The sequence below is a fragment of the Nycticebus coucang genome, chromosome 2, assembly GCF_027406575.1.
Source record: "Nycticebus coucang isolate mNycCou1 chromosome 2, mNycCou1.pri, whole genome shotgun sequence".
NCBI lineage: Eukaryota > Metazoa > Chordata > Mammalia > Primates > Lorisidae > Nycticebus > Nycticebus coucang.
The window spans coordinates 149,013,646-149,040,246 of NC_069781.1; the positions used below are offsets into that span (position 1 = coordinate 149,013,646).

Below are 26,601 nucleotides of genomic sequence, written 5' to 3' on the forward strand. Positions count from 1 at the left end.
AGCAGTCCCAGAAATGGGCAGTTCTGTCTTCCAGTGGAGGAGTCTGCCAAAGAGTTGTTCAGATCTATATAGTTTGCTATAAAATGAGACAAGGCTCTCTAAGGCTAAATTTAAGGACATATAATGTGTGCTTGTTGATAAGGAAATTAATGGTGAAAAGGGCATTTTGACCTTGTATGGATTCTCAAAGATTAACCTGTGAGAGCAGCAAAGCCCACGAGGGAGCTGAATTGGACATAGGCAGATTCATGGACTCTAATGACTTGGAGAAGCTATCAGGAGCCTAGGATTAGATTGTTGTGTAGTAAAAGCTCTTAATACTTTAAGTAGCAAATCAGGAATGCCTGGATCCCTTGTGGGGGTGGGTCCTAATATAAAGTGATCTGCAAGTGTTCTCATGTATTCTAAATGGCAATTTTCCCATTAACTAAAATATCAAATTGTTTTGAGTTTGTGTAAGTCATCATACATTCCCATAATAATGTACAAGCCTTATTTATTTATTTAAGACAGAGTCACAGTATTTCGCCCTTGGTAGGGTGCCGTGGCGTCACAGCTCACAGCAACCTCTAACTGTTTTTTTTTTTTTTTTCTTTAGAGATCAGAGTCTCACTTTATCACCCTTGGTAGAGTGCTAAGACATTACAGCTCACAGCAACCTCTAACTCCTGGGTTTAGGCGATTCTCTTGCCTCAGCCTCCCCAGTAGCTGGGACTACAGGTGCTTGCCACAACGCCCAGCTATTTTTCTTTTTGTTGCAGTTTGGCTGGGGCTGGGTTTGAACTCACCACCATCGGTATATGGGGCCGGCGCCCTGCTCGCTGAGCCACAGGCGCCGCCCCAACCTCTAACTCTTGGGCTTAAGCGATTCTCTTGCCTCAGCCTCCTTTAGCCACAACACCCAGCTATTTTGTTGTTGTTGCAGTTGTCGTTGTTTAGCAGGCCCAGGCTGGGTTCGAACCTGCTTGTCTTGGTGTATGTGGCCAGCTAGCTGCTGAGCTACGGGTGCCAAGCTGCTTCTTTTTTATTAACTTAACATAGTCTCCTAGTCTTTTTATTTTGCTTTGTGATATCATACAAGGTAGAAGTTTACGCACAAGGTATTTAGTAACTGTAATGGCAGCTCCTCTGCCTGTAAACTAAACAACAGCACTGAGATCTGGTTCACCCATTTAAAGTGTAGTTCTTTTTTTTTTTGTAAAGACGGAGTTTCACTTTATGGCCCTTGGTAGAGTGCCATGGCATCATACAGCTCACAGCAACCTCCAACTCCTGGGCTTAAGCGATTCTCTTGCCTCAGCCTCCCGAGTAGCTTGGACTACAGGCGCCCACCACAACGCCCGGCTATTTTTTTGGTTGCAGTTCAGCCGGGGCCGGGTTTGAACCCGCCATCCTTGGTATATGGGGCTGGCGCCTTACCTACTGAGCCGCAGGCGCTGCCCTAAAGTGTAGTTCTAATGGCTTTTGCCATAACCAGAGTTTGAAGAACATTTTCATCATCCCCTAAAGAAACTTCTGTATCTCCCCCCACCCCCTTATCTCCCAAGCCTCAGCCCTACCCAATCAGCATACTCTCTATCTCTATAGATTTGACAATTCTGGACATTTCATATTAAAGGAATCATACGGTATGTGGTCTTTTGCGTCTCCTTTCTTTCACTTAGAATAATATTTTCAGGGTTTATCCAGTTGGGTAGCAGTTATAGTAGTTCATCCTTGATATAACTGAGTAATATTCTGTTCCTTAGTTATACCACATTTTATCTATTCATCATTTGATGGACATTTCGGTTTTCAATTTTTGACTATTATGAGTACTGCTGCTTTGAACATTCATGCTCAAGTATTTGTGTGAGCGTACATTTTTAGTTTTCTTGGGTAGATACCCAGGAATATTCTTACCTCTAGTTCTTAGTGTCATCGTGCGCCTGTGTAGTTGGATGGAAAAAGTGCTCTCACATTCCGTGTAGTTGGATGGAAAAAGTGCTCTCACATTCCGTGTAGTTGGATGGAAAAAGTGCTCTCACATTCCGTGTAGTTGGATGGAAAAAGTGCTCTCACATTCTGTGTAGTTGGATGGAAAAAGTGCTCTCACATTCCATGTAGTTGGATGGAGAAAGTGTTTTCACTAGGACAGAAGAAAAAGAGATCTAGTCGTGTGTGTGTGTGTGTGTGTGTGCACGCGCTTGTGTGGAAGAGCGGAAGAGAGAGAGACAGAATGTCTGGGGTTATTTCCACTGTGATATTATTTGTATAATCTTGGTATGATTGGCAAAGTAGCAAGCTCCAAGTTGCAGTTCCTTCCAGGTTTCTGATTTCTGTGGGAATGTTTACATTTTACTAATGACAGTTTCAATTACATACAATAAGTAGTTATGAACCAGTCTTATCCATATTACCAGTCTGATACAAGCTTGCTTATATATTGATAGAAGTGCTGCAGCTTTTACCTTCTACTAGGAATTAATGTTTTCTAGGAATTCTGGAGGCAAACAAAAATCGTAGGACAATTAAACTGTTAGTGGGGGAGATAAGCATAACTAGTGAATGATAATTGGCAGTCTTTAGATCTGTGGGGAAAGTGGAGGGAAGACAAGTGCAAGGTGCTCTTGATAATAAGTTGTGGAACATTTCCCTGTGTCAGGGGGCCATGTATTCATTCATTGCTCAGAGTGTCTATAGGAAGTTTGGAAAACTTTTGATTTTTAGTCATTTCAAATTTTATGGATTCAAAGTAACAATTTGAACCCCTAAGTGTACCACTTGGATTTAACGAATTTGAGTTTCTTTTTCTTTTTCCTCCATCTCCTTGCCTGTTCTGTAAGGAACACAACTTTTTGGGTATACCTGCACACTCTGGTAATACTCTCATCCACCTTCCTCCTTTCCCAGAGGTGACCACTCCTGCGTGGCTCCTGTGTGCCCTTTCATCCATGTTTCATCTGTGTTTATGTCCATTATCTATATTTTTAAACATTACATAAGTGGTTTAATTTTTAATTCTAACTTTGTAGTAGCAGTATTAAGTTCTAACTTTGTAGTAGCAAAGTTTTTAAATATAATTCAGGTGTTTTGATTTTTATTATTTATTTATTTATTTTTTGCAGTTTTGGCGAGGGCCAGGCTTGAACCCGCCACCTCTGGTATATGGGGCCGGCGCCCTACTCCTTGAGCCACAGGCGCCACCCCCAGTAGCAGTGTTTGTTATATTAAGTTCTAACTCTGTAGTAGCAGTGTTTGTTATATTAAGTTCTGCATAAAACATTTTTACAGATACCCAATGTTAGCTTATGTTTTTCTTCTTGTGGCAAAATATACGTAAAATAAAATTTGCTCTTTTTTTTTTTTCTTGAGACAAAGTCGCAAGATGTTACCCTAGGTAGGCTCCCACAGCAACCTCAAAGTCTTGGGCTTAAGCAGTTCTCTTGCCTTAGCCTCTCAAGTAGCTGGGACTACAGGTGCCTGCTAAAATGCCCAGCTATTTTTTGTTGTTGTTGTTGCAGTTGTCATTGTTGTTTTAGCTGGCTTGGGTTGGGTTTGAACCCACCTGCCTTGGTGTATGTGGCTGGTGCCCTATCCACTGAGCTATGGGTGCTGCCCTGGTTTTTTTTTTTTTTTTTTTTTTCCTTTGTTTTTTGAGATGGGGATATCCCTTTGTCATTCAGGCTACTAAAGTGTGGTGGCATCATACATAGCTCTCTGCAACCTCAAAGTCCCAGGCTCAAGTGGTCTTCTGGCCTCAGCCTCCCAAAGTGCTAGGATTATAGGCATGAACCACTGTACCTGGGCTGAAATTTACTATTTTAACCATTTTTAAGAATATAATTCATTGGCACTAAGTACATTCACATTATTGTGCAATTGTCACTACTGTCCATTTCCAGAACTTCATCATCCCAAACAGAACCTATGTATCCATCAAACAATCACTTCCTACTCCCCCCCCCCACCCCCGCAGTGAACACTTTGTCTCTGAATTTTCCTATTCTGGGTACCTCATGTTAAGTGAAATCATACAGTACCATATACTTATCCTTTTGTGTGTGGCTTTTTTTCACTTGAAATAATTTTGAGTTTCATCCATGTTACAGGACATACCAGTTTCATTTTAAAACGGATGAATAATATTCCTTTGTGTGTGCACACCACATTTTGTTTTTCTGTTTAACTTTGCTAGACATGTGTATTGCTTCTACCTTTTGACTATTGTGGATAATGCTGCTATGAATGTTGATGTAGCATATATTTGAGTCCCTGATTTCATTTCTTTTGCATATATACCTGGGAGTGGAATTGCTGGGTAGTACGGGAATCTTGTGCTTAACTCTTTAAGAAACTGCCAAATTATTTTCCACTATGGCTAAGTCATTTTACATTTTCACAAGCGAAGTTCGATTGTTCCACTTTTCCCCCATTTTCATCAATATGTGTTATTTTTTCATTTTTAAAAATGTAACAGGCAGCTCAAAGGAGTAGGGTGCTGGCCCTGTATGCTGGAGGTGGTGAGTTCAAAACCCAGCCCTGGCCAAAAACTGCAAAAAAAAAAGTAACCATCTTAGTGGGTGTGAAGTGATTATCTCATTATGGTTTTCATTTTTCTTTTCTCTAATGACTAACATTGAGTTTCTTCTCTTTTTTTGAGACAGAGTCTCACTTGTTGCCCTTGGTAGAGTGCCGTGGTGTCACAGCTCACAGCAACCTCAAACTCTTGGGCTCAAATGATCCTCTTGCCTCAGCCTCTGCGTAACTGGGACTACTAGGTCTCGGATTTGCTCAGGCTGGCCTAGATCCTGTGAGCTCAAGCAATCCACCTGCTTCTGCCTCCCAGAGTGCTGGGATTACAGACATGAGCCACCACGCCCAGCCTCATTGAATTTCTTTGGACAAGTGTCTATTTAAGTCCTTTGTCTATTTTTAAATTGAATTGCTTTTTTTTGTTCAGTTGTAGGAGTTATTCATACATAGTATATTTTAGATTTAGTCCCTTTTAGATATATAATTTGGAAATATTTCCTATCTTCTTACTCTTTTTTTTTTTTTTATTAAATCATAGCTGTGTACATTAATGCAGTCATGGGGCACAATGTGCTGGTTTTATATACAATTTGAAATATTTTCATCAAACTGGTTAACATAGCCTTCACAGCATTTTTTTAGTTATTGTGTTAAGACATTTATATTCTATACTTAGTAAATTTCACATGTACCCTTGTAAGATGCACTGTAGGTGTGGTCCCACCAATTACCCACCTCCCCCCATTCTCTCCCCTCCTCTCCTCTCCTGTCCCTCTCCTCTTTCCCCTTCTTCTTGGGCTATAATTGGGTTATAGCTTTCATTTGAAAGCTGTAAATTGGTTTCATAGTAGGGCTGAGTACATTGGATACTTTTTCTTCCATTCTTGTGATGCTGTGCTAAGAAGAATATGTTCCAGCTCCATCTGTGTAAACATGAAAGAGGTAAAGTCTCCATCTTTCTTTAAGGCTGCATAATATTCCATGGTGTACACATACCACAATTTATTAAAGGTCGATGGGCACTTGGGCTTCTTCATGACTTAGCAATTATGAATTGGGCTGCAATAATTTTGGTCTTCTGGGTATATACCTAGTAGAGGAATTGTAGGATCGAATGGCAGGTCTATTTTTACATCTCTAAGTGTTCTCCAAACATCTTTCCAAAAGGAACATATTAGTTTTCATTCCCCCTAGCAGTGTAGAAGTGTTCCCTTTTCTCCACATCCACACCAACTTATCTGGTTTTGGGATTTTGTGATTCTTCTTACTCTCTTAACGGTGCCTTTTGATGCATTTCCAGTTTATTTTTCCTCTTGTTGTCTGTGCATTTGGTGTCACCTTCGACAGATTGCTCGCGTACAACGTCCTGAAGCATATTCTCAGTGTTACCTTCCTAGATTTCGATAGCTCTGGCTCTTAACTTAAAGCTCTTTGATCTATTTTGAGTTAGTTTTTGTATGTGGTTAAGGTAAGAGTCAAACTCCATTCTTTTCCATGTGGTTATCCAGTTTTTCTAGCATTATTTGTTGAAAAGACTGTCCTTTCCCTACTGAATGGTCTTAGTGTCCTCACTGAAGTTATTTTTATTATAATGTTATGTAACTAAGAATGCTCACAAGTTTAAACTTAAAAATCTTTAAGTGTAGAAAGAAAAAAATTCATAAATTAAGCAGATAAATGACAAAACCCATTTATTTTATAAAGCAGATGATGTTTTATTCAAATTGCTGCTATCATCATGAGTATAGAGTTGCCTGTGTGGTAGCTGACTTGGAGGCTTTGGGAGTGCCTTTATTACCTTGCCATGGGGTGACTCAGCTCCCGCATCACTTTTTTGTATTCTGAAAGCTGTAAAACCTTGCAGGGTGCCTTTTGCCCTTCATTTGGCAGGTGTGTATTATGCAGGGGTCAGACCTGTGCATGTCAATCAAAAACCTCTTGTTTCGCCTGACCCTGATGGGTAGACACAACAGCACACATGGGCTAGGAAATCTCTGGGTGGCTCTGTGTTTCCAGGGAAGCATCTGAATGATCCAGAATAGGCTTGTGCTAATGTTTTTAGCATAATTTTGAAATGGAAACACACAGTTTAAATATCCTTGTAGAGAATGTATGGACCTGGAGAAGTTTCTGCAGATCCACTTTGAGACATTTCTTAATGTTGAGAAATGTTGCAGTTCCTTATTGCTGCTTATATGTTTATTCCCCCCCCCCCCAAATTTAAACAGTTAAGTTTGGCACAGTTGCATGTGCCTGTAGTCCCAAGTTCTACAGGAGGCTCATTAAGGCAGGAGGGTTGCTTGAGCCCAGGAGGTCCAAAGCTATAGTGCGCTATGATTGAACTTGCAAATAGCTGTGGCACGCCAGCCTGGGCAATGTAGTAAGACCCTATCTCTGTCTATTCAGAACAAAACAGTTAGGATAGAGATAACTGACTTTCTGGTTTGACAGGAGGAGCTTGTTTTGTTTTTCTCTTTTTCATAGTAATCATTTTAAGGCATTTCAGGCCAGACGCAGTGGCTCATGTCTCTAACCCTAGTATTTTGGGAGACCAAGGTTAAGAGGATCACTTGAAGCCAGGAGTTCAAGACCAGGCTGGGCAACATAGTGGGACCCTGTCTCCAAATTAAAAAAAAAAAAAAAAAGAGGTCAGGTGTTGTGGTACATACCTGTAGTCCCAGCTACTCATGAGGCTGAGGCAGAGGGATCACTTCCCAGGAGTCAAGGTTACAGTGAGCTACGATGGAACCACTACACTACAGGCTGGATGACTCCTATCTCTAAACAATAAAAAATAAATTAAAAAAATATAGGGCATCCCACTCCTGTCTGCTATCTGTATTGCTTCTGCTCTTCCAGGTGGTAGATTTGGGAATCTTACTTTTTCTTTCTTCAGTTGTAACTTCAGCTTTTCTTACTGTTTATTTTTATTACTTATATCTCATTCTTGTTTACATTGAATATAGCCAAAATAAAAGCTGATATTTTTCATCTTAGATGTGATGCTTGTATTTAAAAATAGTTTTACTGGCTTAGCACCTGCAGCTCAAGCGGGTAGGGCGCCAGCCACATACACAGGAGGTGGTGGGTTTGAATCCAGCCCGGGCCCACCAAACGACAACTACAACCAAAAAATAGCCAGGCATTGTGGCGGGCGCCTGTAGTCCTAGCTACTTGGGAGGCTGAGGCAAGAGAATTGCTTAAGCCCAGGAGTTGGAGGTTGCTGTGAGCTGTGACGCCACAGCACTCTACCAAGGGCAACATAGTGAGATTCTGTCTTGAAAAAAAAAAAAACAAATAAAAATAGTTTTACTGCCAAAATTCTGTCATCTTGACTTTTACTACATTAGTTATTTTATGTGCTTTACCTGATTCTGGAATACCTTGTCTTCTTACTGTTAAATTCTCAACTGAATTGTCACTGTGTCAATTTGGTTTTAAAATATTGCAAGTATGTTACGGAGTGATAAAGCTGCAAAGGAGGAAGCTCCATGTTTCTTTGATTATAAATGCTTTTGGCACTTGTTTCTACTTGAAGATAACTTTTTCCGAATTTTTTTTAAGGAAAGAACCTCTGACCTCTTCTGATAGGTCTGGGGGCAAAATGGCTAAAATTGAGGCCCTGGGTCCTCTCTTATGAGGAAATCCCTTTCATACTCTTGTTGGAACGTTCCTCCATGTAATGTGTTTGTTACCAGCATGAACTCCTATATAAAATACTGAAAATCAAACAGTACTTATCTTTTATGCATGACATAAAGTGCTATCCTAATCTAATTTCCAGGATGTGATTCAATATTTTTATTAAAAATTTAATGATTTTCTGAATTTGTGTCAAAAAAATTAGGATCATATTCATTAAGAAAAATAAATTTTTTTTTTTTTGAGACAGAGTCTCACTATGTTGCCTTGGGTAAAGTGCTGTGGCATCACAGCTCAAGCAGCCTCCAGCTCTTGGGGTCAAGCTGTTCTCTTGCTTCAGCCTCCCGAGTAGCTGGGATTACAGGCACCCACCACAACGCTCAAGTTATTTTTTTGTTGCAGTTGTCACTGTTGTTTTAGCAGGCCGGGGCCAGGTTTGAACCTGCCAGCCTTGGGGTATGTGGCCAGTGCCCTACCCACTGAGCTACGGGTGCTGCCCAAGAAATGGTATTTTTGGTACTTCTTTTCCCAGATGAAGAGGTTTTGTGTGAAATAACATTGCTATGATTGATGCAGGAGAGGACTTGTTCTTCAGTAGCGGGTCTCTGCTGATTATTAGCTATGATATCTAAGTGAACTGTTGGCCTCTTTTTTTTAAAGAGCAGTACATGTTTAATGCTGTTTTAAATGGTGACAAAATTTTACATTACATAAAATTTACTGTCTTAACCATTTTTAAGTGTACAGTGCGGTGGCATTAAGAACATTGACATTGCTATGCGGCTGTCACCACCATCAGTCTCCAGAACGCTTTCCTCTTCCCCGACTGAAACTCTATATCCAGTAAACACCAACTCCTCACTCTTCCCACCCTCCCCCTTAGCAGCCACCATCATTCTGCTTTTCTGCCTCTGTGACAGATTTTACTACTTTAGGTAACTCATGTGAGAGGAAACAACTGTGTTTGTCTTTTTGTGACTAGCTTATTTCACTTAGCTTTATGTCCTTGAGCCTGTCAGTGTTATATGAATTTCCATGTTGAGGTTGAATGATATTTCATTGTATGTGTATGTCACATTTTATTTCTCCATTCATCTGTTTCTCCTTTGGTAAGTGGACACTTAGGTTGCTCTGACCTATTCGTTATCACAGATATGCTACTGGGAATGTATAAATATCCGCTTGAGTCCCTGATTTCAATTCTTTTGGGTATATACTCAGAAGTGAACCAGCCTAGTGTTGGAATTGTGAAATTGATTCTTTGGGAGAAACCTTTAAGCTCTCAGTGAGTTTTCTTTAATACTGGATCATATGGTAATTCCATGTCTAGTGTTTAAGGAACTGTCATACTGTTTTCCACAGCAGATGTATTATTTCCCATTCCTACAGTGGAATGTATAAGGGTTCCAATTTCTCCACATCTTTGACAATACTTCCTTTTTTTTGGTCTTTTTGATAGCCATGCTAATGATTACTTTTAAAATTTATTTAGAATTTTCATCTATAACTAAGCACTTAGCTGTTAATGCTGAACCTTTTAAAAATAATAGTGGCTCAAGCATATAACAACGGGGACCTGAGGTGGAAGGATCATTTGAGGTTCGGCATTCAAGACCAGGCTGGGCAACATACCCCTTCTTTACAAAAATTAGAAATTATCCAGCCATGCTGGTGTGTGCTTGTATTCCTAGCTACACTCAAGAGGCTGAAGTGGTAGGATTGCTTGGCCCATGGGTTCAAGGTTACAGTCGACTGTGACCATGCCACTGCATTCTAGCCTGGGTGACAGGGTGAGATCCTGTCTCTTAAAAAAAGAAAATCATTTGACCTTTTGCTACGAAATGGGATGGGAATATGGAGTGTAGAGACAATTGTTACTATAGCACTAACTATAAATCTAATTTTATAGATTTCTTTGCCCCTGAATAATGTACAAGGCAATGCAGAGAATTATGCATTGTGACTTGGTAGGCTGGGTCCATCAGATTACTCCTGAATTTGTTATGGAACCTGCATACAAATAGAGGTCAGCATCTTTCCTGTTAAGATAGTGGATATTTAAAACTTTGTTGGCTCTGTGGTCCCTGTCTCAAGTACTCTACTGAGAAAGCAGTAGCCATTGACAATATGTAAGTGAATGAGCCTGGCTCTGTGTCAGTAAAGCTATTTACATTCACTGTAATTCGAATTGTACGTAATTTTCATGTATCCCCAGTATAATTCTTCCTTTGACTTCTTTTCAACTATTTAGAAATGTAAAAACATTCTTGTGGGCTGTATATACCCAAACCCACGTTTGCTTAGTTTGGCCATTGGGTGTGGTTTGCTTACCTTTGGTAGAGAGCAGTTAGGGTGTGTTAGAGGCAGTGTGGAACCACCTGAAACTTGGGGCCTTTGTAGAAATCCTTTGGAGTTAGCTTGTGGGGTTCAGACAAAGGGCCAAGGCTAATGGAGTCAGGCTGGTAAAGAAGTGGTAAGCCCAGAGCAGCAAGTCCTGGAAGCCCTAAGGAACGTGTGTCTGATGTGACAGGGATTAAGTGATTAGACCAGGCCTGGCTCAGCCTTGGCATGTCATTGCTTTCCACAAATGTGGGAATGGAGGTAATAAGGAGAAGTGAAGGATGTCTGAAAGATGAGGAGGAGGGCCGCTCTGCTCGGTGAGCTATCCTAGAGGAATGACCACATACTCTCATCACCCTTGTGCATGTGAGTTCATGGAGTCTTGTGGCTGCTGAAGCCAGAGGGTCAGCGGGGACATTGCTGCATGGAGGCCTGGAGTGGGCATGAACTTCCCTGTTTACAGGACACAGACTGAGAATGAGGAGTCTGGATAACTTTTGAAAGGTCACTCAGTAGAAGAGTCAGAGCCGGGAAGGTAATTTTAACTCTGTGGTCCTAGTGGTAAGGACCTAGTGTTCAAGTGAGGAGATCTGCTTTTCAGATTCGGTCCTGTCGTTGATTTTCAGTGTGATATAAGGGAAATCAGTTTGTCCCATCAAAATATTTTCTGTTGGAAGTTAATGTGCCTGGTCTGCCTCACAGAATTATTGTAGATCATTGAATCAAAGAATAGGTAAGAGCTCATTGAAAAATGGGAAGTTCTGTGCTTGCTTTGGCAGCACATAATACTAAAATTGGAATGATACAGAGAAGATTAGCATGGACCCCTGTGCAAGGAACGCACAGTTATGAAGCGTTCCATATTAAAAAAAAAAGGAAAGAAAAGAAAGAAAGAAAAATGGGAAGTTTTATGCAGAAGTTAGATCTTTGTCTGGGCCAGGCCCTTCCAAAGCCCAGCTGGGGAAGTGTAGGAGACACTTTTGTCACATCTGTATGGCTTCAAAGCCTAGCACTGGAATTGTGAAATTGATTCTTTGGGAGAAACCTTTAAGCTCTCAGTGAGTTTTCTTTTCTTTAATGACTATGTTAACTAATGGAAACTGAAAACAGGAAGAGGAGGAAGGCAGAAAATACGTAGTAAAAATGAGCTGTGGCAGAGTCCAGACTTACACCCCAAGCTGCTCTGAGTGATAGTGGATGTTGGCCCTGAGTTACAGAAACAAAAGGAGGGCTTTTTTTTTTCTTTTTTGAAATACAGTTTCACTCCATCACCCTGGGTAGAAAGAATGCCATGGTGTCATAGCTTACAGCAACCTCTTTCTTTTTTTCGTTTTTTTTTTTTTTTTTAAAGGCAGAGTCTAGCCTAGGCTAAACTGCAATGGTGGTGTCATAGCTCACTGCAACTTCAAAAACCTGGGCTTAAGTGATCCTCCTGCCTCAGCCTCCTGAGTAGCCGGAATTACAGGTGTGTACCACAATACTTGACTATTTTTAGTAAACCTTTTTTATTTTTAGTAAACAAGCTAGGGTCCTGCCCTTGCTCAGACTGTTCTAAAACTTTTTTTTTTTTAGAGGGGGAGACAATCTCACTCTGTTGGCTGGGCTAGAGTATAGTGGTTTCATCATAGCTCCCAGCAACCTCAGGCTCCTCCAAGGGCTTAAGTGAGCCTCCTACTTAAGCCTCCTGTGTAGCTGGGACTACAGGTGCGAGCCATTGTGCCTAGACATATTTCATTTTCTATTGGTAAAACTAAATTATAGGGCCCCTTTAAAAGTATCAGAGTGTTCTCACATTTATAATCTAGCACTTTGGGAGGCTGAGGCAGGTGGATTGCCTGAGCTCTAGAGTTCAAGACCAGCCTGATCAAGAGTGAGACCCCCATCTCTAAAAAAAAATAGCTGGGCATTGTGGCAGGTTTCTGTAGTTCCAGCTACTTGGGAGGCTGAGGAAAGAGAATCGCTTGAACCCAAGAGTTTGAGGTTGCTGTGAGCTGCCTCTCCCACAACACTTTCCCAAGAGCAACAGAGTGAGGCTATCTCAAAAATCAGCCAATCAGTCAATAAATAAAGTTATCAAAGTGTTCTTGGTGTCTTCCAAAGAATTATATATATATGTATATACATATAAAAATATACATATATATTAAAATTTGGTGAACTATCTATTAGAGCTCTTATTTGCCCATAGGTGGCGCCATAACCACTGTGCTATGGGCACTGAGCCTGTTTGTGAATTTTTACTTTTTTTTTTTTTTTTGGCCAGGGCTGGGTTTGAACCCACCACCTCTGGCATATGGGACCGGTGCCCTACTCCTTGAGCCACAGGCACTGCCCTGTTTGTGAATTTTTTCATGGAGAAGCCACATACTTGTAGCCTTCACTTTCTGTTTCTTCTTTCCGCCTCCATCCTCATCATTGCCATCTTGAAAGGAAGAAAATACCTTGTTGCTTTATTCTGCAGAAAATATTGCAGATGCCTGTTGAAAATAACTTTTAAATGACATGTGTCTTGGAAGACATTATTCTTAGTAAAGCATCACAAGAATGGAGAAGCATGAATCCTATGTACTCAATTTTGATATGAGGACAATTAATGACAATTAAGGTTATGAGGGGGGAAAGCAGAAAGAGGGACGGAGGGAGGGGGGTGGGGCCTTGGTGTGTGTCACACTTTATGGGGGCAAGACATGATTGCAAGAGGGACTTTACCTAACAATTGCCATCAGTGTAACCTGGCTTATTGTATCCTCAATGAATCCCCAACAATAAAAAAAAAAAAAAAAGTACAATTTTTAAGCCAGGTGTTATAGTGCTTCATGATGGCATTGTGCCAATAACCTCAGCTACTGGGGAGGCTGAGGCAGGAGGATCACTTGGGCTCAAGAGTTCAAGACTGCAGTGTGCTTATGAGCACACCTATGAATAGCCACAGTGTTCTAGCCTGGGCAACATAGGAAGACCCTGTCTTTTGAGAAAAAAAAGAAAAAGGTGTAATAATTTTAGTAACCTAGGAATAGATACTGTAGAACCTCCATAGCTGACCACCTGCCTACACTGACCACCTTAAGTTGATCTAATTTTCATAGACTGGACATGCACCACATGTATGTTATCAGTACAGTAGGCCTACTTCCTTATGTTAACCAGTTTGTTACAGTCCCTGGTATGGTCACCTTACAGAAGTTCTACTGTACTTCCTTAACCTGACAAAGAATGGTACTTTAAAATGTGTACATTATGTGAAACACTGGAGACACTTCCTTTTGACTTAGTAACAAGGATGCTTGCCCACAACCAACATTATTTGGTGTAATTTGAGTAATCCTATCCAATGTACTAAGGCAAGACAATTGCTTGTTTATATAATAAATATATGAAAGCAAATAGCTTTCCCATATAACAGTCAGAAAATATATTTAAAGGAAAAGAAAACAAAGATTCACCACTAGAGCATTAAAACCCTTGAAATAATTTTAAAATAAAGCCAGAGCAATGAAGAAAATAATGTGTAACACAACTTGAAGATAGTAGATCAATCATTAATTTTTTAATTAACATAATTTAAATATAAATCATTGTCAAAATGATTCTAAAGAGCATCTGGAAGAATGAACAGTCAAGAATAGCCAAGACCAGGGCAGCGCCTGTGGCTCAGTGGGTAGGGCGCCAGCCCCATATCCCGAGGATGGCGAGTTCAAACCCGGCCCCAGCCAAACTGCACCACAAAACAGCCAAGTGTGTGTAGTCCCAGCTACTTGGGCAGCTGAAGCAAGAGAATCGCCTAAGCCCAGGAGTTGGAGATTGCTGTGAGCTGTGACACCATAGCACTCTACCCAGGGCAATAAAACAAAGAAAAGAATTGCCAAGACCATCTTAAACTAAAGATGAGTTCCAGAGAACTCCTGGTTTTGTACTGTCAACTACTTATGGATCAGTACAAGAATTTTAAAGGATACTTTGGGCCCTGGAATAGAAAGAGCTATAGATCTGAAGAGAATGCCTAATATCGGACTTCACTGTGCACGAAAGCTGTGTGTGTGAATCAGGAGGATTGGAACTCACAATGCTTTAAGCAAAAACCAAAGATATTTATTTTGTTAAATACCGAGGATACCTTTGCACACTTGCTTCAATGATATCAGAGGAGACTCAAATGCTCTTTATCTCTCTGACTTTGATTCTTTTGGTTGACTTCATTCTCTCTTCTTGCTGATAGCTTTCTTGGCACAGCTAGAAGAAAAAGCGGTGTAGTTGTTGATACTTGCAGGATTCTTATTTTATAGCTTGAAGTTAAAGAAAAAACTGACCTTCCTTAACCTCAGTATGTAAAGCCCCAAGGAAGAGACACCATGTGGGCTCCTGGAGGCAGGTGCCTATGGCTGGGCCATGACCATGGGGATACCTGCTTCTGTTCAGAACTGCCAGCTGGCTTTGCAGTACAGCCTCACCAGAATCATGTAGAACAGTAGGAACAAGAATTGTTCTCCAAGGAAAGCAGTTGGGGTGGTAGAATTACAGTCATTGGGCAGACTGGAACAGCCTGTATATATGAATATATATGTACTTACTTATTGAGAAACAAGTGAGATATTCAACAAAGGGTAGTAACTATTTGAAACAAAACACTTATATCCCTACCTTTTGCTGTATTCAGTTAAATATCAATAAGTGATAGTTTTAAAAAATTAAGTAGAAGAAATTAAAAACAGGTTTTAGAATTTTAAAATTTTTATAGACTTATGTTTTAGAGCACTTTTAGGTTCATAGCAAAATTGAGTAGGAGGTAGAGATTTTTCCATATACTTCTCATCCCGGTACACATACAGGCTCTCTCATGATCTGTATCCTGCACCAGAGTGGCGCATTTGTTAACAGTCGTTGAATCTACATTGACACATCATTATCATGTGGATATGGTCTGTAGTTTATGTTATGGTTCACTTTTGGTGGTATACGTTCTTGGGGTTTTGAGAAAGATGTACAATAGCATGTACCCACCATTATAATATCATACAGAATAGTGTCACTGCCATAAAAACCCTCTGTGCTTTGCCTGTTAATTCCTCCCTTCTCCCAGCCCTTGCCAACCACTGATGCTTTTACTGTCTACATAGTTTGGCCTTTTCTAGAATGTCATATAGTTGGAGTCACAGAGCAACAACCTCTTCAGATTGGCTTTGTTCACCTAGTAATTTCTGCATGTCTTTTCCTGGCTTGATCGTTTATTTCTTCTTAACTCTGAATAATATTATTCCAGTGTGTAGATGTCCTGTAGTTATCTATCTGTTCATCTACTAAAGGGCATCTTGGTTGCTTCTAATTTTGACAGTTATGAAAAAGGCTTCGGTAAACATCCTCTGTACATTTTTTTGTGTGGACATATGTTTTCAGTTTATTAAGGTGAACATATGTTCACAATTCCACCAAGAATTGTGATTGCTAGATTGTATGGTAAGAGTATATTTAGTTTTGTAAGAAACTATCAAAATTGCCTTCCAAAATGGCCACCATTAATAAATGAGAGTTCCTGTTGCTGTCACATGTTCACCAGCATTTGGTGTTGTTGGATTATGGCGCCAGCCACATGCACCAATGTTTTGGATTTTGGCCATTTTTTTTTTCATGCTAGAGTGCCATGCCCTCAGCCTAGCTCACAGCAACCTCAAAGCCCTGGGTTTAAGCCATCTTCCTGCCTCAGCCTCGCGAGTATCTGGGGTTACAGGTGACCACCATGATGCCCGGCTTATTTTTCTATTTTTAGTAGAAACAAAGTCTCTTCTCAGACTAGTCTTGAACTCCTGGGTTCAAGCAAACCTCCCACCTTGGCCTCCTAGAGTGGGATTTTGGCCATTTTAATAGATATGTAATGCTGTCTCACTGTTTTAATTTGCAATTCCCCAATGACATACGATGTTGAGCATCTTTTTAATATACTTGTCATCTGTATGTCTTCTTCAGTGAGGTGTCTGTTTAGGTCTTTTGTCCCTCCCTCTCCCCCTTTTTTTGAGACAGATTCTCATTGTGTCCCCCTCAGTAGAGTGCTGTGGCATCACAGCTCACAGCAACCTCAAACTCTTGGGCTTAAGCAATTCTCTTGCCTCAGGCGCCCAAGTAGCTGGGACTAGAGGCGCCTGCCACAACACCTGGCTAAATTTTTTTTTTTTTTTTTTATGGAAGCAGATTAGGTGTTTTTTATTTGCAAAATCATAGCAATAATCACAAAAATCATGGGCATAATTTGTATAGTGCTGATTTATGTACCAAGGGTTATGTGGCTTTTGCATATATTAACTCATTTTAAACTCCTGAATAGATGTTTATTTTTACGCATATTTATCATTAGCCTAAAAGATTTGGAGGCTCTTTCTCTTTGTAGTCCCTTATTTTAAACATTTTTTAATCATGTTCTCGCTGATTGATGGAGAATTTTTTTTTTAATGCTTGACAACTGCATGAGCTCTGTATTGACAAAACCAGTATAAGTTCACTGTGGCCACATTCCCCAGGATGTTTTCTCTCTTACTTTCACAGAAACAAAATTTCTAAAATTAGCTAAGCGTATGGCTAATTTTTTTTGTTGTTGCAGTTGTCATTGTTGTTTAGCAGGCCTGGGCTGGGTTTGAACCCGCCAGCCTCGGTACATATATGGCTGGCGCCATAATCACTGTGTTACTGGTGCCAAGCCTTGCCCATTTTTAAAAATGGTTTGTTTGTTTTCTTAATGCTGAGTTTTAAGAGTTCTTTGTATATTTTGGATACTAGTCTTTCACAACTATTTTCTCTCAGTCTGTGGTTTGTCTTCTCATTCTCTTGGTAGATATTTTTCTATCACAAGGTAAAAAAGCCTTTTGAAACATTTACACAAAAGAGATTGAAAAGAAGAGATTGCACACAGATGGTCTAATGCAGAGGTTCTCAACCTGTGTGTTACAAAGACCCCTTTGTAACAACAAAAGTACATGGCCGCATTAGGAAGGTTGAGAATCGCTGGTCTAATGGCTAGACCAGACCTGCATATGTTATGATTTGCTTGCACTATTTTGTCTTATCTTTTGAAGTGAAATATTTATTAATATTTACTGGTAAACCCTGTGGTAAGCCCTCTTGTTTAATCCCTACAGAGAGCCTCCAAGATAAGTGATACTGTCCTTATTTTACATGTGAGAAATAGGCTTAGAGACATAAAAATAACCAGTAAATGGTGACACAGTGCTTTTCCAGCTGTGCTCTTTAAATACTATATTAATTATATCAAATAATTTATTGAAATAAATTGATAGAGGAAGAATACAAATGTTCAATAAATATGGAGAAAATTCCCAACCCAACTAGGGAAATGGAAGTGGAAAAAACAAAATACTCTCCATTGATATGGAGCTTGGGAAAGGACCCTCAGGCATTTCTGTGGGAGAATGTACTGGCATCCTTTATGGTAGAAGGCATTTTGGGCTTATCTTTCAAAAGTATCAACTGTTCATACTCTTTCACCCAGAGATTCCACTTCTAAGAATTTATTTTCAGAAAAATTTGAGTGGATTATAGATTTATGTGCAAAGATAGGCATTAAAGTATACCCTTGAAAAATTGGGAGCAACCTAACACTCTTAAGGGATTGGTAGGATAAATTATGGTATATTCATATGCTAGAATAATACCCAGCCATTATAAATTCATTTTTATCATAGCAAAAAACGTGCATAGTGACCCTGACATGGCCACTGTGTTCTCCCACTGACTCTGAAATGGTATGTTTAATAAAGCAGTTGGCATCAGATCTGGCTGTGTTTGCTGCTGTGAAGGAAATGGAGAGGTAGGTGATTTTATGTTTTTTTCCCATGCTTTTCCAAACAGCTGAAAATTTACCTACTTTTTAAAGAGTTTTTTATTTACTAATTTTGAAAAAATGTAGGACTTCATAAAAGCCAGCTTAAGTTTACATCCATTATGTATTTGGTGTAGATGTGAAAGGATTCTTTCAAATCAATTTATTTTTTTACTTAAGCTTTTAAAAATTTCTTAAGTGATACTGGCACTTATTTAAAAGATCTCAACAGTACAGAAAAAGAAAGTAAATTGTGAAAGCTTTTTTCCAAATTAGTGTTGTTTCCATTTTCGTTACTTAAGGTCATAACTTTTTTTCTTTGAGACAGTGTTGAGACTATGTTGTCCTGTGTAGAGTGCTATCACATCACAGCTCACAGCAACCTCAAACTCTCAGGCTTAAGCAACTCTCTTGCCTCAGACTCCCAAGTAGTTGGGACTACGGGCACCCACCACAATGCCTGGCTATTTTTTTTGTTGTTTTTGCAGTTGTCCTTGTTTAGCAGGCCAGGGCCTAGTTTGAATCTGTCACCCTTGGTGCATGTGGTGGGTGCCGAGCCACTGTTTTTTGTTTGTTTTTGAGATAGAGTTGCAGTATGTCACCCTCAGTAGAGTACAGTGGCATCACAGCTCACAGCAACTTCAAACTCCTGGGCTCAAGCGATTCTCTTGCCTCAGCCTTCCAAGTAACTGGGATTACAGGCGCCCGCCAAAATGCCTTGGCTATTTTTTGTTGCAGTTGTCATTGCTGTTTAGCTGGCCCGGGCCGGGTTCAAACCAGAGCCTCCGTGTATGTGGCTGGTTCCCTAATCACTGTGCTACAGGCGCTGAGCCAGGTAATCACTATTAAAAAATAAAATATTTCAAATACTCATTGAAAAGTTGCCTGAATTAATATAAATCATTTATTAAGGAATAATCACCTCTAATATGTTTTGAATATTGTGATTTTCAAATGTAGGGATCCATGAAAGGGCGGTATCTGCGGTATCCCCACGTTGGTTCTGTGCTGCTTTTACCTATACACTTCCATAGGTAAAGATGTCATAGGTGGTTGTATGTTTATAGAGCATTGTAAATTTTTTTTTTTTGAGATAGAGTCGCACTCTGTTGCCCAGACTAGAATGCCATGGTGTCACAGCTCACAGTAACTTCAAACTCCTGGGCTTAAGCAATCCTCTTGCCTCAGCCTCCAGAGTAGCAGAGAGTACAGACACCTGCCACAACACCCAGCTAGTTTTTCTGTTTTTAATAGAGATGGGGTCTCTCTTGCTCCTGTCTTGGCCTCTCAGAGTGCTAGGATTACAGTTGTGAGCCGCTGTACCCAGCTGGCAGTGTCTATTCTTAAATACCAGTCCCTCCACCAGAGATAAACAAAACAATAAATAATGAAGTTTTGATATTAGAATTGTATGACTTAAACTCATCCATATTTCATTATTTAAGAATATAACAAACGTCTGTAGAATAAACAATTCTTACTGGCACTTGGGCCTTGTAGCTGAGGAAAGATTCAGGCTCATTTACTCGTGTTTTGTTTTCACTTCTTCACTTGACAAATATTTGAGGGTCTCTCATTAGGGGGATAAATTTATTCACTAACCTTTTGTTTCAATATATTTGATCTTACTTGGGGAATACTATCAACTACTCTTCTTTAGGCTTCCTGAGTTTTCCCAGATTTGGTTAACTGTACTTAGAGTGCTAGATAAATTGAGCATTTTTACTGGAAGGGGAAAGAATTATTCAACCAGGATTAGATTTAAAAAAAAAAAACAATAGCTCTTGGGTAATGATTTCTTTTTTCTCTCTTTACCTTATTATTGATTGAAAGTTGTGGTGGGTTGGGTGTTGAAAGAAAGACCTGGGGAGAAAGATGGTTTTCATTATCTTTCTTCATAGCAGTGAAGAAGGAAAGAACGGAGAGGAAATTGTCTGAAAAACCATCCTTCTGAAACATTGACCTAAAAAACTGTAGTACAGAATTTCAGTGCAGCCAGCAATGGCATTTAAAAGGAATGATCTAATTTCTAGGAAAGCAGGTACAGGTACCTTTTAAAAGAAGGAAAAAAAGAAAGGAATACTGTAATTTAGGATACACAGACAAGTATTTGTTCTCTGCACTTTTTACTTCCATGTCCTAACCTAGGAGGGATTAACATAGCAATTAAGACATTAACTTAAGTAAAACCGTTCTAAATGCTTGGAATGTTCTTAAAAGTATGGTATGTGGGATCTTTTAAATAATTTTACCTTACCCATATTTTCTCCCTTGTTTTTCTTAAAACTGGAGATACAGTGAGAATTATTTGGGAGGTGTGAGTTTCTTGTCCACAAAATGAAGAGAGAGAGGGCTTTTTTCCTGGTGATGATCTTATGGCTTTTTCTTTCTTTCTTTTTTTTTTTTTTGTAGAGGCAGTCTCACTTTGTCACCCTCAGTAGAGTGCTGTGACATCACAGCTCACAGCAACCTCCAGCTCTTGGGCTTAGGCGATTCTCTTGCCTCAGCCTCCCCAGTAGCTGGGACCACAGGCACCCGCCACAACGCCCGGCTATTTTTTATTGTGGTTTAGCCGGGGCCGGGTTTGAACCTGCCACCCTCGGTATATGAGGTCAGTGCTCTACTCACTGAGCCACAGGCGCTGCCTGATCTTATGGCTTTTTCAAGTGACCTTGCAGCCTTGTCAGTACTGTAGGAAACTAGACAGATTGTGCACACATTAGAACATGAAGCCGGTAGGGCATCGTGTTCTTAAAATACCACTAAACCCTTTTTTTTTTTTTTTAAATTTAATTACACATTCATTGGGGATATTTCCTTATTGCCTTGTCTATGTGCACATGCAGACTTCTTTAGGGTACATTCTGAGAAGTGGAATTGCCTTCTTTATTTTATTTTATTTTATTTATTTTTTTTTTTTGTAGAGACAGAGTCTCACTTTATGGCCCTCAGTAGAGTGCCGTGGCCTCACACAGCTCACAGCAACCTCCAACTCCCGGGCTTAAGCGATTCTCTTGCCTCAGCCTCCCGAGTAGCTGGGACTACAGGCGCCCGCCACAACGCCCGGCTATTTTTTGGTTGCAGTTTGGCCGGGGCCGGGTCTGAACCCACCACCCTCGGCATATGGGGCCGGCGCCCTACCGACTGAGCCACAGGCGCCACCCTATTTTATTTTATTTTTTAAGAGAAAAGGTCTCACTTTGTCGCTCTTGGTAGAGTGCTGTGGCATCACAGCAACCTCTAGCTCTTGGGCTTAAGCGATTCTCTTGCCTCAGCCTCCCGAGTAGCTGGGACTACAGGTGCCTGCCACAATGCCCAGCTTTTTTTTTGTTGTTGTTGCAGTTTGGCCAGGGCCGGGTTTGAACCTACCACCCTTGGTATATGGGACAGGTGCCCTACTCAGTGAGCCACAGGCACCGTGCGGAATTGCCTTCTTTAATTACAAAGGACATCTGTAGTTCTTCGGCCAGTTGACCCTCTTTTCTGTTTCCGTCAGTTCTCACCCACAATATGTGAATGTCCATTTCCTTGGATCCTGGTTCAGAGCTCTTTATAAAGAACATCATCTCCCTTTTGTGACTGTGGAAATGGGTGTGGGTAGGTTTCTCCCTGTGAACAGGGGCCCTTCCTTAAGGAGGTGCTTCTCTGTGCGGAGTGTTGGGTCTGGCCACCCAGAGCTGAAGTGGGAGAGAAGAGCCTGAGTGAGGAGGCCTGAAATAGGCAGACACTCTGCAGGACCATTGCTTTGCCAGGGGCAGGCCTGGCCTGCAGTGCTCCAGGAGCGCTCGTGAGGCTCTCTGGTCATTCTGCCTCTGGGAATGTCATGGAGGTGATATTTGCGCTCTCCAAGACTGGGAAGAGGCCATTCCAGGCATGGGGCCTATCTCTGCAAAGGTTGATTTCTGGAAAGCCATGGCATATTCTGGCATAGTCCTGTGGGACTGTCCTGGGAGAAGAAGGGTCAGAATGAGGCTGGAAAGGTAATGGTGATCTGATAAGGAGTTTGGAAGTGACACAGATAGGCTTTAAGAAGGGACTCCAGTGGTCCTGCAGAGATGGCTTAGAGAAGGGAGAGATTAGGGGCTGGGAGACCAGTTTGGAGCTGCTGTGGTGTTTTACTGAGAGAGAAAAGGACTTGAACTCAAAGCAGGGGCAGGGAAGACTTGGAAATGGTTTTTTGTGGTTTTTGTAGCTGCATTTGGACTAATTTGCCTTTTTAGCTCCAGAGGATGAAGAACTGTGAACTAGGGAAGAATCTGAAGCTTCCATTTAGGGAAACAAATTGGGGGAGGAAAATGCAGAGTAGGAATAGGTTTAGGAAAAAGAAAAGGAATTTTGTTCTGGATTTGTTGAGTTTGAGGTGACATATTAATAGAAGTGTCTGGCTAGTAGCTGAAATTATAGGAGCCTGGAGGTGTGTGTGACAGTTTCTTTGAAAAGATGGATTCTGGAGCCTCCTTCCTAGAGATGCCCTCGAGATTACACTGCCATCGCCCTGGGGCTTGAGTTACTTACTTCTTTTTCTTGGTGCCTCCCTCCCCACATTTGAGAAAAATCATGGTGAAAAATATTAGGGCCACCTCAGAGAAAAGTACTGCTAACAGATTTTGTGTATTCTTCCAGAAATTTGTCTTACATGTCTAATACATGTACATCTAAGCATAAAAGCACTCCAGCTTTAGGCTCACCTCCTCGCTCTGGAGGTGGCTGTGCTTGTGGTCGGCACTCAGGGGAATTTGACCAGATGGCATCTCTTCCTTTTTCCACTTACTTCCGTTTCATACTTAACTCTCTCACCAGCTCATAAAGAATGCTTCTTTCTTTTTTTGTCTTTCTTTTTTCTTTCTTTCATTCTCTCCTTTGTTTTGTTTTGTTTTTTGAGACAGAGTCTCACTCTATTGCCCTGGGCAGCAAAGCTCACAGCAACCTCAAACTCCTGGGCTCAAGAGATCTTCGTTCTCAGCCTCCCGAGTATCTGGGACTACAGGTGCATAAGTCCGATGCTTGGCAGCTAATTTTTCTATTTTTACAAGAGATGGGGTCTTGCTTTTGCTCAGGCTGGTCTTGAACTCCTGAGTTCTAGCAATCCACCTGCCTCGGCCTCCCAGAGTGTTAGGATTATAGGTGTGAGCCACAGCACCTGCCTGGAGTGCTGCTTTCAATTCTCTGTTCCTCTTGTATGTCCTAAAGTATTGACTACAATTGACTACGTTCAGCTCATTGCCCTGATCAACCTCAGTGCCTGGCGTGTGTGTGTGTGTGTGTGTGTGTGTGTGTGTGTTGTTTCTGGATCCCATCCTTTCCTGCCCTCCATCCCCTAGGCCACCCTCCAGTTTGTGCAACTCAGTGATTATGACGTGTTCTCCATGCATCCAGTTTGGTCTCTTTGCCGATCCATTGTTGCCGGGGTGGCTGGTTTAATCTTCTTAGAATGCTGCATTTCTGAAGGCAGTCTTTCCCTGGTCTCTCCCAGCAACAGTTGCCACTGGGGAAAGCCCTCATTCCCAGCTGGTCATTGAAAGCCTGCCCTCTCCTGGGTGCTGCCTTCCTCTCCAGCTTCTCCCACTCCCCCCTGCTGCCTCATACGTCAAGCTCTCTGGAGGTCTTCAGCCCCTGGACAGCTGCTCTTATCAAGACTATGCTCATGTATACTGGCTGACTTGTTCATTTGACACTGAATTCACTAAGCAAATGTGAAAGATGCACTGCTTTGATTTGGTTCATGGTGAGGAATAGATTACTGAGAAGTAAGGGTGTCAGTCCCCACTGCCAGGAAGCTTGCCTGGGTTCAGTATCTTCTTGTGTGGTGTCTACTGGATGCTGAGTAGAAAAGCAGAAACCAGGGCCTGTGCTTTCTTTTTTTTTTCCCCTACAAATTATCTGCACCCAGCAAGTCTTTTGTCTTCTGTGCAGGGAGTTTCTTATTTTATTTAACTATTTTGCCTTTTTTTTTTTTTTTTTTGTAGAGACAGAGTTTCACTTTATGGCCCTTGGTAGAGTGCCATGGCATCACACAGCTCACAGCAACCTCCAACTCCTGGGCTTAAGCGATTCTCTTGCCTCAGCCTCCCGAGTAGCTGGGACTACAGGCGCCCGCCACAACGCCCGGCTATTTTTTGGTTGCAGTTCAGCCGGGGCCGGGTTTGAACCCGCCACCCTCGGTATATGGGGCCAGCGCCTTACCGTCTGAGCCACAGGCGCCACCCTATTTTGCCTTTTTTGATTAAATTCTGTACATTCCTATTTTAGCTTTGCATGAGTTATAACATTAAAAGTAAGATAAAAATCTAAGAATATAAAGTCATCAGCTGAATTATCTTGTAAGACTTAATTAGAGAAGATTATTTAAGATAGTAATTTCTCATTAGATTGGCCTTGTTTATATTAACTTTTCTCCTTTTTTTCTTCAGCCTGCATGAAGAAATCAGTGACTTTTATGAGTACATGTCTCCAAGACCCGAGGAGGAGAAGATGCGGATGGAGGTGGTGAACAGGATTGAGAGTGTCATCAAGGAGCTCTGGCCCAGTGCTGACGTGAGTCCCCGTCTGGGGAGCTGTTGCTCAGAGTCATGTCCTTGTCCATGGGGTAGAAGTTATCTGTTAGTATCTCATACAGAGTCTGCATGTGCAACTGGGAGTGTCTCTGTAGAGTTATGGTCTAATTAAATTTTAAAGGCAAACAATTTTTTTTTTTTTTTTGCAACCTTTAGAATTTGGGTCTTCCTAATTATTTTCATTGAATTAGATGGCTGACTTAAAACTTTAGTGTTTTTTTTTTTTTCAGTGCTAACAGCAATTACTAGAGGCAATCTGTATTTAAGAATCATTAATTTGAAGAGAAGAAAGCAAATCAAACCTCATTATAGTAGTCTGTTATTGGATATGATATATCAAAACCCTATTACTATTTTGTTCCAATCTCCAGTATAAATGTTTTATAATTGTTTATAGCTCAATGAAAATGTCAGGTAGGAATTTTTGTCCCTTGAAATTTATTTTCTTGGGCTAATGCAGGCATAAGTCTTTTCTACCCCCCTTGAAACTGCTCTTTCCTTTTTCCTCTGACTAGTTTGTTGTCTCCCAGTATAGCTCCCCAGTTAACAAGCAAAATATTTGCCCAGGATTTCTTCTTGGCTTCCTTGTGGTTCTTGTTATTGGTACTAAGTTAATGCATCACTTTTTCGAGCTCCTTTGAGGGTCTGTTCTATAATCCTGTGCATTCAAAGAAGTAACTTATTAGAATCCATTACTTTGTCTTTAGATTCTGTCCTGAGGTGGTAGAGGGCAACCTAGGGAAGGTTTTTGTCCAGTTGGCAAAACAAAAGTCTCTGGATATGACACTCTTGGTACAGGGACAAGGGAGGACACTAATAGTGAGTAGCTGCCATGCGCCACATCAGTTCTCCCATGTGATCTAGATAACTGGCTCTCAGCTCAGGATGAGTTTGCTTCCCAGAGGGCATTTGGCAGTGTTGGAGACACTTTGATTGCCACGACTGGGAAAGCACTTCTGGCACCTACTAGATACAGGCTGTGGATGCTGCTAACCTTTCTACAGGACGGTACAGCTCCTTACAACAGAGTTATCTACCCAGTGCCATAGTGCGTAGATAAGATGAGAAACACTGTGCTTAGCTACCCAGTTCCATCTTTCATCTCAAAGGTTGAGCTGTTTTCACCGTTGGTCCTTTATTGTAATTATGTCATACACACACCTATGTGAGTCCCACTGTGTTCTGTGGGTTATGATAGAATGAGTCCTGGTTTTATGCCACCGCATGATGTTAATAATGATGGTGCCAGATGTTCTCTTAAACGGTCTCTCCCTAATTTAGTAATGTATATGAAGACTCCTACCTAGAGAACAAAAGTTAAGAATTTCTGTCTCCGGCTTATAAGAGACTGTCAGTGACCTGAACACTACTTTTGAGTGTTTTCTACAGTTGGCCCGGTGTATTAACAGGTTCCACATCCCCATGTTCAACTAACTTCAGACTGAAAATACTGTATGTAGGAAAGAAAAGCTCAATACAAATAACAGTATACCAAACCAAACACGAAAACAAACATTTAAAAAAATACAGAATAACAACTATTTACATAGCATTTACATTTTATTAGGTATTGTTAGTAATCTAGAAATGACTAAAATTGTATTGGAGGACTTGTATATGTTATATGCAAATACTATCCTATTTTATATTACAAGCTTCAACGTCCTTGGGTTTTGGTGTGTGTGTGTGTGTGTGTATCGGTCCAGTATTCCTCAGATACTAAGAGAA

The 26,601-nt window shown here is 40.9% G+C and overlaps 1 protein-coding gene and 1 non-coding gene across 4 annotated transcripts in view; both read left to right on the forward strand.

The window, feature by feature from the left end:
- Positions 1 to 26,601, forward strand: part of TENT4B (terminal nucleotidyltransferase 4B) — an 84,950-nt gene that overhangs the window by 40,001 nt on the left and 18,348 nt on the right. For all 3 annotated transcript variants that reach the window (XM_053582154.1, XM_053582152.1, XM_053582151.1), the window contains one exon: positions 24,730 to 24,853. In XM_053582154.1, the coding sequence (XP_053438129.1) occupies positions 24,730 to 24,853 (124 nt within the window). The remainder of the gene's footprint in view (positions 1 to 24,729; positions 24,854 to 26,601) is intronic.
- Positions 11,261 to 11,365, forward strand: LOC128580084 (U6 spliceosomal RNA). Its single transcript, XR_008378436.1, has one exon. It is a non-coding gene; the product is annotated as a U6 spliceosomal RNA (small nuclear RNA).